Genomic DNA, 17,631 nt, shown 5'->3' with positions numbered 1-17,631 from the left:
AGGGGGGTGTCCCCCATACGTGTGTGTCCGGGGAGGGGGGTGTCCCCCATACGTGTGTGTCCGGGGAGGGGGGTGTCCCCCATACGTGTGTGTCCGGGGAGGGGGGTGTCCCCCATACGTGTGTGTCCGGGGAGGGGGGTGTCCCCCATACGTGTGTGTCCGGGGAGGGGGGTGTCCCCCATACGTGTGTGTCCGGGGAGGGGGGTGTCCCCCATACGTGTGTGTCCGGGGAGGGGGGTGTCCCCCATACGTGTGTGTCCGGGGAGGGGGAGGGGGGTGTCCCCCATACGTGTGTGTCCGGGGAGGGGGGTGTCCCCCATACGTGTGTGTCCGGGGAGGGGGAGGGGGGTGTCCCCCATACGTGTGTGTCCCCCATACGTGGGTGTCCCCCATACGTGTGTGTCCCCCATACGTGGGTGTCCCCCATACGTGGGTGTCCCCCATACGTGTGTGTCCCCCATACGTGTGTGTCCCCCATACGTGGGTGTCCCCCATACGTGGGTGTCCCCCATACGTGTGTGTCCCCCATACGTGGGTGTCCCCCATACGTGTGTGTCCCCCATACGTGGGTGTGTCCCATACGTGTGTGTCCGGGGAGGGGGTGTCCCCCATACGTGTGTGTCCGGGGAGGGGGTGTCCCCCATACGTGTGTGTCCGGCGAGGCGGTGGGGGTGTCCCCCGTCCGGCGAGGGGGAGGGGGGTGTCCCCCACACGTGTGTGTCCGGGGAGGGGCTGACGGCATTGTCTTTCCTCGCCCTCATCTGGTCGCCTTCTCTCCTCAGGACTTCCATTACCCGCCGGTCACCATGTCGGTCTTGCAGGAGGAGGGGGTGAGCAGCACCTTTGCCCCCACCCCCACCTCGGCGGTCCCCTCCACAGAGGACTATCCGGGCCAGCACGGCTTACAGCTGGAGTTCCAGCAGAACGGGACGGCCAAGTCGGTGACCTGCACAGTGAGTATGGGGACATGTCTGGGCTAGTACGCCCCATGCTGCCCGCCTCTCACCCTCCTCGCCCTCCTGTCCTTTCAGTATTCTCCAGACCTCAACAAGCTCTTCTGCCAGTCAGCCAAGACCTGTCCGGTGCTGATCCGAGTGCAGCGCCCTCCCCCCCCTGGGGCCGTACTGCGGGCTGTGGCCGTGTACAAGAAGTCAGAACATGTGGCCGAGGTGGTAAAGAGATGTCCGCACCATGAGAGGAGCCTGGAGCCCGGGGACGGTGAGTACAGGGGTCCTGTGTGTGCCGGGGGACGGTGAGTACAGGGGTCCTGTGTGTGCTGGGGGACGGTGGGTACAGGGGTCCTGTGTGTGTCGGGGGACGGTGGGTACAGGGGTCCTGTGTATGCTGGGGACAGTGGGTACAGGGGTCCTGTGTGTGCCGGGGACGGTGAGTACAGGGGTCCTGTGTGTATCGGGGGACGGTGAGTACAGGGGTCCTGTGTGTGTCGGGGGACAGTGGGTACAGGGGTCCTGTGTGTGTCGGGGGACGGTGAGTACAGGGGTCCTGTGTGTGTCGGGGGACGGTGAGTACAGGGGTCCTGTGTATGCTGGGGACGGTGAGTACAGGGGTCCTGTGTATGCTGGGGACGGTGAGTACAGGGGTCCTGTGTGTGCCGGGGGACGGTGGGTAAGGGGGTCCTGTGTATGCTGGGGATGGTGGGTACAGGGGTCCTGTGTGTGCCCGGGGGACGGTGAGTACAGGGGTCCTGTGTATGCCGGGGGACGGTGAGTACAGGGGTCCTGTGTGTGCCGGGGGGCGGTGGGTAAGGGGGTATTGTGTATGCTGGGGACGGTGGGTACAGGGGTCCTGTGTGTGCCGGGGGACGGTGGGTACAGGGGTCCTGTGTGTGGCGGGGGACGGTGGGTACAGGGGTCCTGTGTGTGGCGGGGGACGGTGGGTACAGGGGTCCTGTGTGTGGCGGGGGACGGTGGGTACAGGGGTCCTGTGTGTGTCGGGGGACGGTGAGTACAGGGGTCCTGTGTGTGTCGGGGGACGGTGAGTACAGGGGTCCTGTGTGTGTCGGGGGACGGTAAGTACAGGGGTCCTGTGTGTGCCGGGGGACGGTGGGTACAGGGGTCCTGTGTTTGCCGTATGTTTGGTGTCTGGCTCTGCCCCCTTTGTCCCTCTTATTTGTCCTCCCATTACCACAGACTCTGCTCCTCGAAGTCACTTGATTCGTGTGGAAGGCAATTCTCAGGCGTATTACTCTGAGGACGCTAATGGTCGGCACAGCGCAGTCGTCCCGTATGAGGAGCCCCAGGTAAGAGCTGCCCTGTGATGCCCCAGGGCAGTATAGCGTCTCTCCCCCCCCCCCCCACCCCCACCAGGGCAGTATAGTGTCTCTCCCCCCCACCAGGGCAGTATAGTGTCCCCCCCCCCCCCCCCACCAGGGCAGTATAGTGTGTCCCGTCCCCACCAGGGCAGTATAGTGTCCTCTCCCCCCCCCCCCCCCCCCCCCACCAGGGCAAGTATAGTGTCTCTCCCCCCCCCCCCCCCACCAGGGCAGTATAGTGTCCCCCCCCCCCCCCCCACCAGGGCAGTATAGTGTCCCCCCCCCCCCCCCCACCAGGGCAGTATAGTGTCTCTCCCCCCACCAGGGCAGTATAGTGTCTCTCCCCCCCCACCAGGGCAGTATAGTGTCTCTCCCCCCCCACCAGGGCAGTATAGTGTCTCCCCCCCCCCCCCCACCACCAGGGCAGTATAGTGTCTCTCCCCCCACCAGGGCAGTATAGTGTCTCTCCCCCCACCAGGGCAGTATAGTGTCTCCCCCCCCCCCCCCCACCAGGGCAGTATAGTGTCTCTCCCCCCCCCCCCCCCCCCCCACCAGGGCAGTATAGTGTCTCTCCCCCCCCCACCAGGGCAGTATAGTGTCTCTCCCCCCACCAGGGCAGTATAGTGTCTCTCCCCCCACCAGGGCAGTATAGTGTCTCTCCCCCCCCCCCCCCCCACCAGGGCAGTATAGTGTCTCTCCCCCCCCCCCCCCCCACCAGGGCAGTATAGTGTCTCTCCCCCCACCAGGGCAGTATAGTGTCTCTCCCCCCACCAGGGCAGTATAGTGTCTCTCCCCCCCCCCCCCCCCCCCCCCCCGGGCAGTATAGTGTCTCCCCCCCCCCCAGGGCAGTATAGTGTCTCTCCCCCCCCCCCCCACCAGGGCAGTATAGTGTCTCTCCCCCCCCCCACCAGGGCAGTATAGTGTCCCCCCCCCACCAGGGCAGTATAGTGTCTCCCCCCACCAGGGCAGTATAGTGTCTCTCCCCCCCCCCCCCCCCCACCAGGGCAGTATAGTGTCTCTCCCCCCCCACCAGGGCAGTATAGTGTCTCTCCCCCCCCCACCAGGGCAGTATAGTGTCCTCTCCCCCCCCCCCCCCACCAGGGCAGTATAGTGTCTCCCCCCCCACCAGGGCAGTATAGTGTCTCCCCCCCCACCAGGGCAGTATAGTGTCTCTCCCCCCACCAGGGCAGTATAGTGTCTCTCCCCCCACCAGGGCAGTATAGTGTCTCTCCCCCCACCAGGGCAGTATAGTGTCTCCCCCCCCCCCCCCCCCACCAGGGCAGTATAGTGTCTCCCCCCCCCCCCACCAGGGCAGTATAGTGTCTCTCTCCCCCCACCAGGGCAGTATAGTGTCTCTCCCCCCACCAGGGCAGTATAGTGTCTCTTCCCCCCCCCCCCCCCCCCCCACCAGGGCAGTATAGTGTCCCCCCCCACCACCGGGGCAGTATAGTGTCTCTCCCCCCCCCCCCCACCAGGGCAGTATAGTGTCTCTCCCCCCCCCCCCCACCAGGGCAGTATAGTGTCTCCCCCCCCACCACCACCAGGGCAGTATAGTGTCTCCCCCCCCCACCAGGGCAGTATAGTGTCTCCCCCCCCCACCAGGGCAGTATAGTGTCTCCCCCCTCCCCCGGGCAGTATAGTGTCTCTCCCCCCCCCCCCCCCCCCCCCCACCAGGGCAGTATAGTGTCTCTCTCCCCCCCCCCCCCTCCCCCCCACCAGGGCAGTATAGTGTCTCTCCCCCCCCCCCCCTCACCAGGGCAGTATAGTGTCTCTCCCCCCACCAGGGCAGTATTGTGTCTCTCCCCCCCCCCTCCCCCCCACCAGGGCAGTATAGTGTCTCTCCCCCCCCCCTCCCCCCCACCAGGGCAGTATAGTGTCTCTCCCCCCCCCCCCCCCCCTCACCAGGGCAGTATAGTGTCTCTCCCCCCACCAGGGCAGTATAGTGTCTCTCCCCCCCCCCCCCCCCAGGGCAATATAGTGTCTCCCCCCCCCCCCCAGGGCAGTATATTGTGTCTCTCCCCCCCCCCACCAGGGCAGTATAGTGTCTCACCCCCCCCCCCCCACCAGGGCAGTATAGTGTCTCTCCCCCAACCCCCCCCCCCTCACTAGGGCAGTATAGTGTCTTCCCCCCCCCCCCCCCCCCCCCCCACCAGGGCAGTATAGTGTCTCTCCCCCCCACCAGGGCAGTATAGTGTCTCTCCCCCCCACCAGGGCAGTATAGTGTCTCTCCCCCCCCCCCCACCAGGGCAGTATAGTGTCTCTCCCCCCCCACCAGGGCAGTATAGTGTCTCTCCCCCCCCACCAGGGCAGTATAGTGTGTCTCCCCCCCCCCCTCCCCCCCACCAGGGCAGTATAGTGTCTCTCCCCCCCCCTCCCCCCCACCAGGGCAGTATAGTGTCTCTCCCCCCCCCTCCCCCCCACCAGGGCAGTATAGTGTCTCTCCCCCCCCCCCTCACCAGGGCAGTATAGTGTCTCTCCCCCCACCAGGGCAGTATAGTGTCTCTCCCCCCCCCCCCCCCCCCCCCAGGGCAATATAGTGTCTCCCCCCCCCCCCCCCCCAGGGCAGTATATTGTGTCTCTCCCCCCCCCCACCAGGGCAGTATAGTGTCTCACAGTCCCCCCCCCCCCCCCCCCACCAGGGCAGTATAGTGTCTCTCCCCCAACCCCCCCCCCCCCCCCACTAGGGCAGTATAGTGTCTCACCCCCCCCCCCCCCACCACCACCACCAGGGCAGTATAGTGTCTCTCTCCCCCCACCAGGGCAGTATAGTGTCCCCCCCCCCCCCACCAGGGCAGTATAGTGTCTCCCCCCCCCCAACCAGGGCAGTATAGTGTCTCTCTCCCCCCACCAGGGCAGTATAGTGCCTCTTCCCCCCCCCCCCCCCCCCAACCAGGGCAGTATAGTGTCTCTCCCCCCCCACCACCACCAGGGCAGTATAGTGTCTCTCCCCCCACCACCACCACCAGGGCAGTATAGTGTCTCTCCCCCCACCAGGGCAGTATAGTGTCTCTCCCCCCCACCAGGGCAGTATAGTGTCTCTCCCCCCCCCACCACCACCAGGGCAGTATAGTGTCTCTCTCCCCCCACCAGGGCAGTATAGTGTCTCTCCCCCCCCCCCCACCACCACCAGGGCAGTATAGTGTCTCTCTCCCCCCACCAGGGCAGTATAGTGTCTCTCCCCCCCCCCCCCCCCCAACCAGGGCAGTATAGTGTCTCTCCCCCCACCAGGGCAGTATAGTGTCTCTCCCCCCCCACCACCACCAGGGCAGTATAGTGTCTCTCCCCCCCCCACCACCACCAGGGCAGTATAGTGTCTCTCTCCCCCCACCAGGGCAGTATAGTGTCTCTCCCCCCCCCCCCCCCAACCAGGGCAGTATAGTGTCTCTCCCCCCCCACCAGGGCAGTATAGTGTCTCTCTCCCCCCACCAGGGCAGTATAGTGTCTCTCCCCCCCCCCCCCCCCAACCAGGGCGGTATAGTGTCTCTCCCCCCACCATGGCAGTATAGTGGTGTCCCCCCCCCCCCAGGGCAGTATAGTGTCCCCCCCCAGGGCAGTATAGTGTCTCCCCCCCCCCCCACCAGGGCAGTATAGTGTCTCCCCCCCCCCCCCCACCAGGGCAGTATAGTGTCTCCCCCCCCCACCAGGGCAGTATAGTGTCTCTCCCCCCCACCAGGGCAGTATAGTGTCTCCCCCCCCCCCCCCCCCCACCAGGGCAGTATAGTGTCTCCCCCCCCACCAGGGCAGTATAGTGTCTCCCCCCCCCCCCCAGGGCAGTATAGTGTCTCCCCCCCCCCCCCCCCCAGGGCAGTATAGTGTCTCCCCCCCCCCCCCCCCCCCAGGGCAGTATAGTGTCTCCCCCCCCCCCTAACCCTAACCCCCCACCCCCCCCCACCAGGGCAGTATAGTGTCTTCCCCCCCCCCCCCCCCCACCCACCAGGGCAGTATAGTGTCTTCCCCCCCCCCCCCCCCCCCCCCCCACCCCACCAGGGCAGTATAGTGTCTTCCCCCCCCCCCCCCCCCACCAGGGCTGTATAGTGTCTCCCCCCCCCCCCCCCCCACCAGGGCAGTATAGTGTCTCTCCCCCCCCTCCCACCAGGGCAGTATAGTGTCTCTCCCCCCCCTCCCACCAGGGGCAGTATAGTGTCTCCCCCCCCCCCCCCCCCCAGGCCAGTATAGTGTCTCTCCCCCCCACCAGGGCAGTATAGTGTCTCCCCCCCCCCCCACCACCACCAGGGCAGTATAGTGTCTCTCCCCCCCACCAGGGCAGTATAGTGTCTCTCCCCCCCCCCCCCCCCCCCACCAGGGCAGTATAGTGTCTCTCCCCCCCCCCCCCCACCAGGGCAGTATAGTGTCTCTCCCCCCCCCCTCCCCCCACCAGGGCAGTATAGTGTCTCTCCCCCCACCAGGGCAGTATAGTGTCTCTCCCCCCACTAGGGCAGTATAGTGTCTCTTCCCCCCCCCCCCCCCCCCCCCAGGGCAGTATAGTTTCTCTCCCCCCCACCAGGGCAGTATAGTGTCTCTTCCCCCCCCACCAGGGCAGTATAGTGTCTCTTCCCCCCCCCCTCCAGGGCAGTATAGTGTCTCTTCCCCCCCCCACCAGGCAGTATAGTGTCTCTTCCCCCCCCCACCAGGGCAGTATAGTGTCTCTTCCCCCACCAGGGCAGTATAGTGTCTCCCCCCCCCCCCCCCCCCCACCAGGGCAGTATAGTGTCTCTTCCCCCCCCCACCAGGGCAGTATAGTGTCTCTTCCCCCACCAGGGCAGTATAGTGTCTCTCCCCCCACCAGGGCAGTATAGTGTCTCTCCCCCCCCCCCCCCCCCCCCCACCAGGGCAGTATAGTGTCTCTCCCCCCACCACCACCACCAGGGCAGTATAGTGTCTCTCCCCCCACCAGGGCAGTATAGTGTCTCTCCCCCCACCACCACCACCAGGGCAGTATAGTGTCTCTCCCCCCACCAGGGCAGTATAGTGTCTCTCCCCCCACCAGGGCAGTATAGTGTCTCTTCCCCCACCAGGGCAGTATAGTTTCTCTCCCCCCCACCACCACCAGGGCAGTATAGTGTCTCTTCCCCCACCAGGGCAGTATAGTGTCTCTCCCCCCCCCCCCCCCAGGGCAGTACAGTTTCTCTCCCCCCCACCAGGGCAGTATAGTGTCTCTTCCCCCCCCACCCCCACCCCCACCAGGGCAGTATAGTGTCTCTCCCCCCCCCCCCACCCCACCAGGGCAGTATAGTGTCTCTCCCCCCCCCCCCCACCCCACCAGGGCAGTATAGTGTCTCTCCCCCCCCCCACCCCCACCAGGGCAGTATAGTGTCTCTCTCCCCCCACCAGGGCAGTATAGCGTCTCTCCCCCCCACCAGGGCAGTATAGTGTCTCCCCCCCCCCCCCCACCAGGGCAGTATAGTGTCTCTCCCCCCACCAGGGCAGTATAGTGTCTAAACCCCCCCCCCCCCCCACACCAGGGCAGTATAGTGTGGTCCCCCCCCCCCCCCCCCCGGGCAGTATAGTGTCCCCCCCCAGGGCAGTATAGTGTCTCCCCCCCCCCAGGGCAGTATAGTGTCTCCCCCCCCCCCCCCCCCCCCCCACCAGGGCAGTATAGTGTCTCCCCCCCCCCCCCCCCCACCAGGGCAGTATAGTGTCTCTCCCCCCCACCAGAGCAGTATAGTGTCTCTCCCCCCCACCAGGGCAGTATAGTGTCTCTCCCCCCCACCAGGGCAGTATAGTGTCTCTTCCCCCACCAGGGCAGTATAGTGTCTCTCCCCCCCACCAGGGCAGTATAGTGTCTCTCCCCCCACCAGGGCAGTATAGTGTCTCCCCCCCCCCCCCCCCCCCCCACCCGGGCAGTATAGTGTCTCCCCCCCCCCCCCCCACCAGGGCAGTATAGTGTCTCTCCCCCCACCAGGGCAGTATAGTTTCTCTCCCCCCACCAGGGCAGTATAGTGTCTCTCCCCCCACCAGGGCAGTATAGTGTCTCCCCCCCCCCCCCCCCCCACCAGGGCAGTATAGTGTCTCCCCCCCCCCCCCCACCAGGGCAGTATAGTGTCTCTCCCCCCACCAGGGCAGTATAGTTTCTCTCCCCCCACCAGGGCAGTATAGTTTCTCTCCCCCCCACCACCACCAGGGCAGTATAGTGTCTCTCACCCCCCCCCCCCCCCCCCCCCCAGGGCAGTATAGTGTCTCCCCCCACCAGGGCAGTATAGTGTCTCTCCCCCCCACCACCACCAGGGCAGTATAGTGTCTCTCCCCCCCACCACCACCAGGGCAGTATAGTGTCTCTCCCCCCCCCCCCCCCCCCCCCCCCCCCAGGGCAGTATAGTGTCTCCCCCCCCACCCACCACCACCAGGGCAGTATAGTTTCTCTCCCCCCCACCACCACCAGGGCAGTATAGTGTCTCTCCCCCCCCAGGGCAGTATAGTGTCTCCCCCCCCCCCCCCCACCAGGGCAGTATAGTGTCTCTCCCCCCCACCAGGGCAGTATAGTGTCTCTCCCCCCACCAGGGCAGTATAGTGTCTAAACCCCCCCCCCCCCCACACCAGGGCAGTATAGTGTGTCCCCCCCCCCCCCCCCGGGCAGTATAGTGTCCCCCCCCAGGGCAGTATAGTGTCTCCCCCCCCCCCAGGGCAGTATAGTGTCTCCCCCCCCCCCCCCCACCAGGGCAGTATAGTGTCTCCCCCCCCCCCCACCAGGGCAGTATAGTGTCTCTCCCCCCCACCAGAGCAGTATAGTGTCTCTCCCCCCCACCAGGGCAGTATAGTGTCTCTCCCCCCCACCAGGGCAGTATAGTGTCTCTCCCCCCCCACCAGGGCAGTATAGTGTCTCTCCCCCCACCAGGGCAGTATAGTGTCTCCCCCCCCCCCCCCCCCCCCCACCAGGGCATTATAGTGTCTCCCCCCCCCCCCCCCCCCCCCCCCACCAGGGCAGTATAGTGTCTCTCCCCCCACCAGGGCAGTATAGTTTCTCTCCCCCCACCAGGGCAGTATAGTTTCTCCCCCCCCCACCACCACCAGGGCAGTATAGTGTCTCTCACCCCCCCCCCCCCCCCCCAGGGCAGTATAGTGTCTCTCCCCCCACCAGGGCAGTATAGTTTCTCTCCCCCCCACCACCACCAGGGCAGTATAGTGTCTCTCACCCCCCCCCCCCCCCCCCCCCAGGGCAGTATAGTGTCTCCCCCCCCCCCACCACCACCAGGGCAGTATAGTTTCTCTCCCCCCCACCACCACCAGGGCAGTATAGTGTCTCTCCCCCCCCCCCCCCCCCCCCAGGGCAGTATAGTGTCTCCCCCCCCCCTCCCCAGGGCAGTATAGTGTCTCTCCCCCCACCAGGGCAGTATAGTGTCTCTCCCCCCCCCCCACCAGGGCAGTATAGTGTCTCTCCCCCCCACCAGGGCAGTATAGTGTCTCTCTCCTTACTGATCGCTTCTTCTTCTTCAGGTGGGCTCCGAGTGCACCGTCCTCCTCCTCAACTACATGTGCAACAGCTCCTGTATGGGCGGGATGAACCGCCGACCAATCATGACCATCCTAACATTGGAGTCTAAAGAGTAAGGAATGTGTGAGATGTGATTTATAGCTGACACTTCTCTCTCCCTGTAGGGACTCTTGTTCCCCATCCGGGCGCTTCTCTTCTGTGCCTGTAGGGGCTCTTCATTCCCTTCCCCTCCTTTTCCTTTTCCTCCTTTCTCGCCTCGCCCTCCTCCCTCCCTCCCTCGCCTCGCCCTCCTCCCTCCCTCCCTCCCTCGCCTCTCCCTCCCTCCCTCGCCTCGCCCTCCTCCCTCCCTCCCTCGCCTCGCCCTCCTCCCTCCCTCCCTCCCTCGCCTCGCCCTCCTCCCTCCCTCCCTCCCTCGCCTCGCCCTCCTCCCTCTCTCTCTCGCGTCGCCCTCCTCCCTCCCTCCCTCGCGTCGCCCTCCTCCCTCTCTCTCTCGCGTCGCCCTCCTCCCTCTCTCTCTCGCGTCGCCCTCCTCCCTCTCTCTCTCGCGTCGCCCTCCTCCCTCTCTCGCGTCGCCCTCCTCCCTCCCTCTCTCGCGTCGCCCTCCTCCCTCCCTCTCTCGCGTCGCCCTCCTCCCTCCCTCTCTCGCGTCGCCCTCCTCCCTCTCTCGCGTCGCCCTCCTCCCTCTCTCTCTCGCGTCGCCCTCCTCCCTCTCTCTCTCGCGTCGCCCTCCTCCCTCTCTCTCTCGCCTCGCCCTCCTCCCTCTCTCTCTCTCGCCTCGCCCTCCTCCCTCTCTCCCTCTCTCGCCTCGCCCTCCTCCCTCTCTCCCTCTCTCGCCTCGCCCTCCTCCCTCCCTCCCTCGCGTCGCCCTCCTCCCTCTCTCTCTCGCGTCGCCCTCCTCCCTCTCTCTCTCGCGTCGCCCTCCTCCCTCTCTCTCTCGCGTCGCCCTCCTCCCTCTCTCTCTCGCGTCGCCCTCCTCCCTCCCTCCCTCGCCTCGCCCTCCTCCCTCCCTCCCTCCCTCGCCTCTCCCTCCCTCCCTCCCTCCCTCCCTCGCCTCGCCCTCCTCCCTCCCTCCCTCGCCTCGCCCTCCTCCCTCCCTCCCTCCCTCGCCTCGCCCTCCTCCCTCCCTCCCTCCCTCGCCTCGCCCTCCTCCCTCTCTCTCTCGCCTCGCCCTCCTCCCTCCCTCCCTCGCGTCGCCCTCCTCCCTCTCTCTCTCGCGTCGCCCTCCTCCCTCTCTCTCTCGCGTCGCCCTCCTCCCTCTCTCTCTCGCGTCGCCCTCCTCCCTCTCTCTCTCGCGTCGCCCTCCTCCCTCTCTCTCTCGCGTCGCCCTCCTCCCTCTCTCTCTCGCGTCGCCCTCCTCCCTCTCTCTCTCGCCTCGCCCTCCTCCCTCTCTCTCTCGCGTCGCCCTCCTCCCTCTCTCTCTCGCGTCGCCCTCCTCCCTCTCTCTCTCTCGCGTCGCCCTCCTCCCTCTCTCTCTCGCGTCGCCCTCCTCCCTCTCTCTCTCGCGTCGCCCTCCTCCCTCTCTCTCTCGCGTCGCCCTCCTCCCTCTCTCTCTCGCGTCGCCCTCCTCCCTCTCTCTCTCGCGTCGCCCTCCTCCCTCTCTCTCTCGCGTCGCCCTCCTCCCTCTCTCTCTCGCGTCGCCCTCCTCCCTCTCTCTCTCGCGTCGCCCTCCTCCCTCTCTCTCTCGCGTCGCCCTCCTCCCTCTCTCTCTCGCGTCGCCCTCCTCCCTCTCTCTCTCGCGTCGCCCTCCTCCCTCTCTCTCTCGCGTCGCCCTCCTCCCTCTCTCTCTCGCGTCGCCCTCCTCCCTCTCTCTCTCGCGTCGCCCTCCGCCCTCTCTCTCTCGCGTCGCCCTCCTCCCTCTCTCTCTCGCGTCGCCCTCCGCCCTCTCTCTCTCGCGTCGCCCTCCGCCCTCTCTCGCGTCGCCCTCCTCCCTCCCTCTCGCGTCGCCCTCCGCCCTCTCTCGTCGCCCTTCTCCCTCCCTCCCTCGCGTCGCCCTCCTCCCTCCCTCCCTCGCGTCGCCCTCCTCCCTCCCTCCCTCGCGTCGCCCTCCTCCCTCCCTCCCTCCCTCGCGTCGCCCTCCTCCCTCCCTCTCTCGCGTCGCCCTCCTCCCTCCCTCTCTCGCGTCGCCCTCCTCCCTCTCTCTCTCGCGTCGCCCTCCTCCCTCCCTCTCTCGCGTCGCCCTCCTCCCTCTCTCTCTCGCGTCGCCCTCCTCCCTCTCTCTCTCGCGTCGCCCTCCTCCCTCTCTCTCTCGCGTCGCCCTCCTCCCTCTCTCTCTCGCCTCGCCCTCCTCCCTCTCTCTCTCGCCTCGCCCTCCTCCCTCTCTCCCTCTCTCGCCTCGCCCTCCTCCCTCCCTCGCCTCGCCCTCCTGCCTCCCTCCCTCCCTCTCCCTCCTCCCTCTCTCTCTCGCGTCGCCCTCTCTCGCGTCGCCCTCCTCCCTCTCTCGCGTCGCCCTCCTCCCTCTCTCGCGTCGCCCTCCTCCCTCTCTCGCGTCGCCCTCCTCCCTCTCTCGCGTCGCCCTCCTCCCTCTCTCGCGTCGCCCTCCTCCCTCTCTCTCTCGCGTCGCCCTCCTCCCTCTCTCTCTCGCGTCGCCCTCCTCCCTCTCTCTCTCGCGTCGCCCTCCTCCCTCTCTCTCTCGCGTCGCCCTCCTCCCTCTCTCTCTCGCGTCGCCCTCCTCCCTCTCTCTCTCGCGTCGCCCTCCTCCCTCTCTCTCTCGCGTCGCCCTCCTCCCTCTCTCTCTCGCGTCGCCCTCCTCCCTCTCTCTCTCGCGTCGCCCTCCTCCCTCTCTCTCTCGCGTCGCCCTCCTCCCTCTCGTTGCCCTCCTCCCTGACTCTTTTCCTTGTTTTAGGGGCTTCCTTCTTGGACGCCGCTGCTTTGAGGTTCGGATCTGCGCTTGTCCTGGAAGGGATCGCAGGACGGAGGAGGATAACTACCAGAAGAAAAGAGAGCTGAAAACTGGTGGAAAGAGAGGTGGGCGAGGGTCTGTGCATGTGCAGGGGGCCAGTCTGGGGGAGGGCACGTGCTGGGGGCCACAAGGGGGGTCAGTCTGGGGGAGGGCACGTGCTGGGGGCCACAAGGGGAGTCAGTCTGGGGGAGGGCATATGTGGGGGGGGCACAAGGGTCTGGTGCCAGGCTTTGGGGAGACACAGGGGCCCTCCCCAAACACACTGACTCCTTACTGATTTACTGATTACAGTTCTGCCAAGTTCGGCCATCTTGGATTCTGCTCTTCCCAAGAAGAAGTGTCCTAGTGATGAGGAGATCTTCACCATCCAGGTAGTGTCAGGTCCACGGGTCTGTCCCCATGTGTCGGCCATGTCACCTGCCCCGCTTCTGTCTGTATAGGTGAAAGGTCGGGAACGCTATGAGATGCTGAAGAAGGTCAATGAGGCCCTGGAGCTGCAGGACAAGGTGGACCAGCAGAAACTGTGAGTGCACGCTCACACTCGGACTGATATGGCATGGGGGGGGAGGGCACATCCACATGAGATCACATCCAGCATATGGGGGGCACATCCACATGAGATCACATTCAGCATTGGGGGGGGGACACACACATCCACATGAGATCACATTCAGCATTGGGGGGGGGGGGACACACATCCACATGAGATCACATTCAGCATTGGGGGGGGGGGGGGAACATCCACATGAGATCACATCCAGCATATGGGGGGCACATCCACATGAGATCACATCCAGCATTGGGGGAGGGGGGCACATCCACATGAGATCACATCCAGCATTGGGGGAGGGGGGCACATCCACAGGAGATCACATCCAGCATTGGGGGAGGGGGGCACATCCACAGGAGATCACATTAAGCATTGGGAGATCACATCCAGCATTGGGGGGTGGGGGCACATCCACAGGAGATCACATCCACAGGAGATCACATCCACAGGAGATCACATCCAGCATTGGGGGGGGAGGGGGGCACATTCACAGGAGATCACATCCAGCATGGGGGGGGTACACACATCCACAGGAGATCACATCCAGCATGGGGGGGGGGGTACACACATCCACAGGAGATCACATCCACAGGAGATCACATCCAGCATGGGGGGGGGTACACACATCCACAGGAGATCACATCCAGCATTGGGGGGGGGGGAGGGGCACACACATCCACAGGAGATCACATCCACAGGAGATCACATCCACAGGAGATCACATCCACAGGAGATCACATCCACAGGAGATCACATCCACAGGAGATCACATCCACAGGAGATCACATCCACAGGAGATCACATCCAGCATGGGGGGGGGGGGACACACACATCCACAGGAGATCACATCCAGCATTGGGGGGGGGGGCACATCCACAGGAGATCACATCCAGCATGGGGGGGGGGGGGGGGGGGTACACACATCCACAGGAGATCACATCCAGCATTGGGGGGGGGGGGGCACATCCACAGGAGATCACATCCAGCATTGGGGGGGGGGGGGGGGGGACATCCACAGGAGATCACATTCAGCATTGGGGGGGGGGGGGACACATCCACAGGAGATCACATTCAGCATTGGGGGGAAGTGGGACACATCCACAGGGGGGGGATCCGATGTGCTGGTGAGCGGGAGACCTTATAATAATGTCCGGGGGGGGGGGGGGATCCGATGTGCTGGTGAGCGGGAGACCTTATTATAATGTACGGGGGGGGGGATCCGATGTGCTGGTGAGCGGGAGACCTTATTATAATGTACGGGGGGGGGGGATCCGATGTGCTGGTGAGCGGGAGACCTTATAATAATGTCCGGGGGGGGGGGGGGGATCCGATGTGCTGGTGAGCGGGAGACCTTATTATAATGTACGGGGGGGGAATCCGATGTGCTGGTGAGCGGGAGACCTTATTATAATGTACGGGGGGGGATCCGATGTGCTGGTGAGCTGGAGACCTTATTATAATGTACGGGGGGGGGGATCCGATGTGCTGGTGAGCGGGAGACCTTATAATGTACGGGGGGGATCCGATGTGCTGGTGAGCTGGAGACCTTATTATAATGTTATAATGTATGGGGGGGGGGATCCGATGTGCTGGTGAGCGGGAGACCTTATTATAATGTATGGGGGGGGGATCCGATGTGCTGGTGAGCGGGAGACCTTATTATAATGTATGGGGGGGGGATCCGATGTGCTGGTGTGCGGGAGACCTTATTATAATGTATGGGGGGGGGGGGGATCCGATGTGCTGGTGAGCGGGAGACCTTATTATAATGTATGGGGGGGGGGATCCGATGTGCTGGTGTGCGGGAGACCTTATTATAATGTATGGGGGGGGGATCCGATGTGCTGGTGTGCGGGAGACCTTATTATAATGTATGGGGGGGGGGATCCGATGTGCTGGTGAGCGGGAGACCTTATTATAATGTATGGGGGGGGGGATCCGATGTGCTGGTGAGCGGGAGACCTTATTATAATGTACGGGGGGGGGGGATCCGATGTGCTGGTGTGCGGGAGACCTTATTATAATGTACGGGGGGGGGATCCGATGTGCTGGTGAGCGGGAGACCTTATTATAATGTTATAATGTATGGGGGGGGATCCGATGTGCTGGTGTGCGGGAGACCTTTATTATAATGTATGGGGGGGGGATCCGATGTGCTGGTGAGCGGGAGACCTTATTATAATGTACGGGGGGGGGATCCGATGTGCTGGTGAGCGGGAGACCTTATTATAATGTACGGGGGGGGGATCCGATGTGCTGGTGAGCGGGAGACCTTATTATAATGTACGGGGGGGGGATCCGATGTGCTGGTGTGCGGGAGACCTTATTATAATGTACGGGGGGGGGATCCGATGTGCTGGTGAGCTGGAGACCTTATTATAATGTATGGGGGGGATCCGATGTGCTGGTGTGCGGGAGACCTTATTATAATGTAGGGGGGGGGGGGATCCGATGTGCTGGTGAGCGGGAGACCTTATTATAATGTATGGGGGGGGGATCCGATGTGCTGGTGAGCGGGAGACCTTATTATAATGTACTGGGGGGATCCGATGTGCTGGTGAGCGGGAGACCTTATTATAATGTACGGGGGGGGGATCCGATGTGCTGGTGAGCTGGAGACCTTATTATAATGTACGGGGGGGATCCGATGTGCTGGTGAGCTGGAGACCTTATTATAATGTTATAATGTATGGGGGGGGGGATCCGATGTGCTGGTGAGCGGGAGACCTTATTATAATGTCCGGGGGGGGGGATCCGATGTGCTGGTGAGCTGGAGACCTTATTATAATGTTCCGGGGGGATCCGATGTGCTGGTGAGCGGGAGACCTTATTATAATGTTCCGGGGGGATCCGATGTGCTGGTGAGCGGGAGACCTTATTATAATGTACGGGGGGGATCCGATGTGCTGGTGAGCGGGAGACCTTATTATAATGTACGGGGGGGATCCGATGTGCTGGTGAGCGGGAGACCTTATTATAATGTATGGGGGGGGATCCGATGTGCTGGTGAGCGGGAGACCTTATTATAATGTACAGGGGGGGGATCCGATGTGCTGGTGAGCGGGAGACCTTATTATAATGTATGGGGGGGGATCCGATGTGCTGGTGAGCGGGAGACCTTATTATAATGTACTGGGGGGATCCGATGTGCTGGTGAGCGGGAGACCTTATTATAATGTATGGGGGGGGGGGATCCGATGTGCTGGTGAGCGGGAGACCTTATTATAATGTACGGGGGGGATCCGATGTGCTGGTGAGCGGGAGACCTTATTATAATGTATGGGGGGGGGGGATCCGATGTGCTGGTGAGCGGGAGACCTTATAATGTACGGGGGGGGATCCGATGTGCTGGTGAGCGGGAGACCTTATTATAATGTACAGGGGGGGGATCCGATGTGCTGGTGAGCGGGAGACCTTATTATAATGTATGGGGGGGGATCCGATGTGCTGGTGAGCTGGAGACCTTATTATAATGTTATAATGTGCGGGGGGGGGGGATCCGATGTGCTGGTGTGCGGGAGACCTTATTATAATGTATGGGGGGGGGGATCCGATGTGCTGGTGAGCGGGAGACCTTATTATAATGTACGGGGGGGGGGATCCGATGTGCTGGTGAGCGGGAGACCTTATTATAATGTACGGGGGGGGATCCGATGTGCTGGTGTGCGGGAGACCTTATTATAATGTATGGGGGGGGGATCCGATGTGCTGGTGAGCGGGAGACCTTATTATAATGTACGGGGGGGGATCCGATGTGCTGGTGAGCGGGAGACCTTATTATAATATACGGGGGGGGGATCCGATGTGCTGGTGAGCGGGAGACCTTATTATAATGTACGGGGGGGGATCCGATGTGCTGGTGAGCGGGAGACCTTATTATAATGTACGGGGGGGGGGATCCGATGTGCTGGTGAGCGGGAGACCTTACTATTGTCTTCTCTACAGGAACCTTAAATGCAGGAAATGTCGCGATGACATCAAACCTAAGAAAGGGAAGAAGCTGCTGGTAAAGGACGAGCAGGACTCCGAGTGACCGGGACCCCCGACCTCTTCTCCCCCCGTTCCCCTCTAATCTCCGCACCGTTGCTTTTCTAACAATCACTGCCAATTGTATTCAGGTCTTTTTTTAAGAAAATAAAATGTTCCTTTTAATGGATTTGAAAAGAAATCTCAATCTTTCTTTTATGACCTGTTCCCTGTTTATAGTCTCTTCCTGGCTTTGGCTTCAAAAATCTGTCAGATAAATCTCTGTGTAAACGCCCTATAAGCCTTAATGAGGGGGATTTGTCATAGGTCGCCCCCCGGAGGCTGTTTCCTATTGGACAGGTGTCTGTCGGGTCTGACGTTTGTGCTGCCGCCATTTGCTTACTGCCCGACAGCTGCTGATTTGTTAGTCAAAGTGACCAAAGCGAAGAGAACGCAGGGATGTGAGTGTACACAACCCTCTGGAGATGTCACTGAGCAGAGCTGTCTGTGTCTGC

At 63.5% G+C, this 17,631-nt stretch overlaps 1 protein-coding gene across 1 annotated transcript in view; it reads left to right on the top strand.

Annotated features, from left to right (window-relative positions):
- Window positions 1-17,318, top strand: part of LOC138770999 (cellular tumor antigen p53-like) — a 42,836-nt gene extending 25,518 nt beyond the window's left edge. Inside the window, exons 4-11 of the mRNA XM_069950388.1 lie at window positions 783-953; window positions 1,032-1,218; window positions 2,151-2,260; window positions 9,704-9,813; window positions 12,544-12,665; window positions 12,892-12,971; window positions 13,041-13,123; window positions 17,096-17,318. Of these exons, the coding sequence (XP_069806489.1) occupies window positions 783-953; window positions 1,032-1,218; window positions 2,151-2,260; window positions 9,704-9,813; window positions 12,544-12,665; window positions 12,892-12,971; window positions 13,041-13,123; window positions 17,096-17,183 (951 nt within the window). The 3' untranslated portion in view covers window positions 17,184-17,318. The remainder of the gene's footprint in view (window positions 1-782; window positions 954-1,031; window positions 1,219-2,150; window positions 2,261-9,703; window positions 9,814-12,543; window positions 12,666-12,891; window positions 12,972-13,040; window positions 13,124-17,095) is intronic.
- The last annotated feature ends 313 nt before the right edge of the window (window positions 17,319-17,631 follow it).

This window comes from Dendropsophus ebraccatus, chromosome 1 (genome assembly GCF_027789765.1).
Source record: "Dendropsophus ebraccatus isolate aDenEbr1 chromosome 1, aDenEbr1.pat, whole genome shotgun sequence".
Taxonomy (NCBI): domain Eukaryota; kingdom Metazoa; phylum Chordata; class Amphibia; order Anura; family Hylidae; genus Dendropsophus; species Dendropsophus ebraccatus.
The sequence above is the reverse complement of the archived record's forward strand: the minus strand, read 5'-3'. Positions and strand labels throughout refer to the sequence as shown.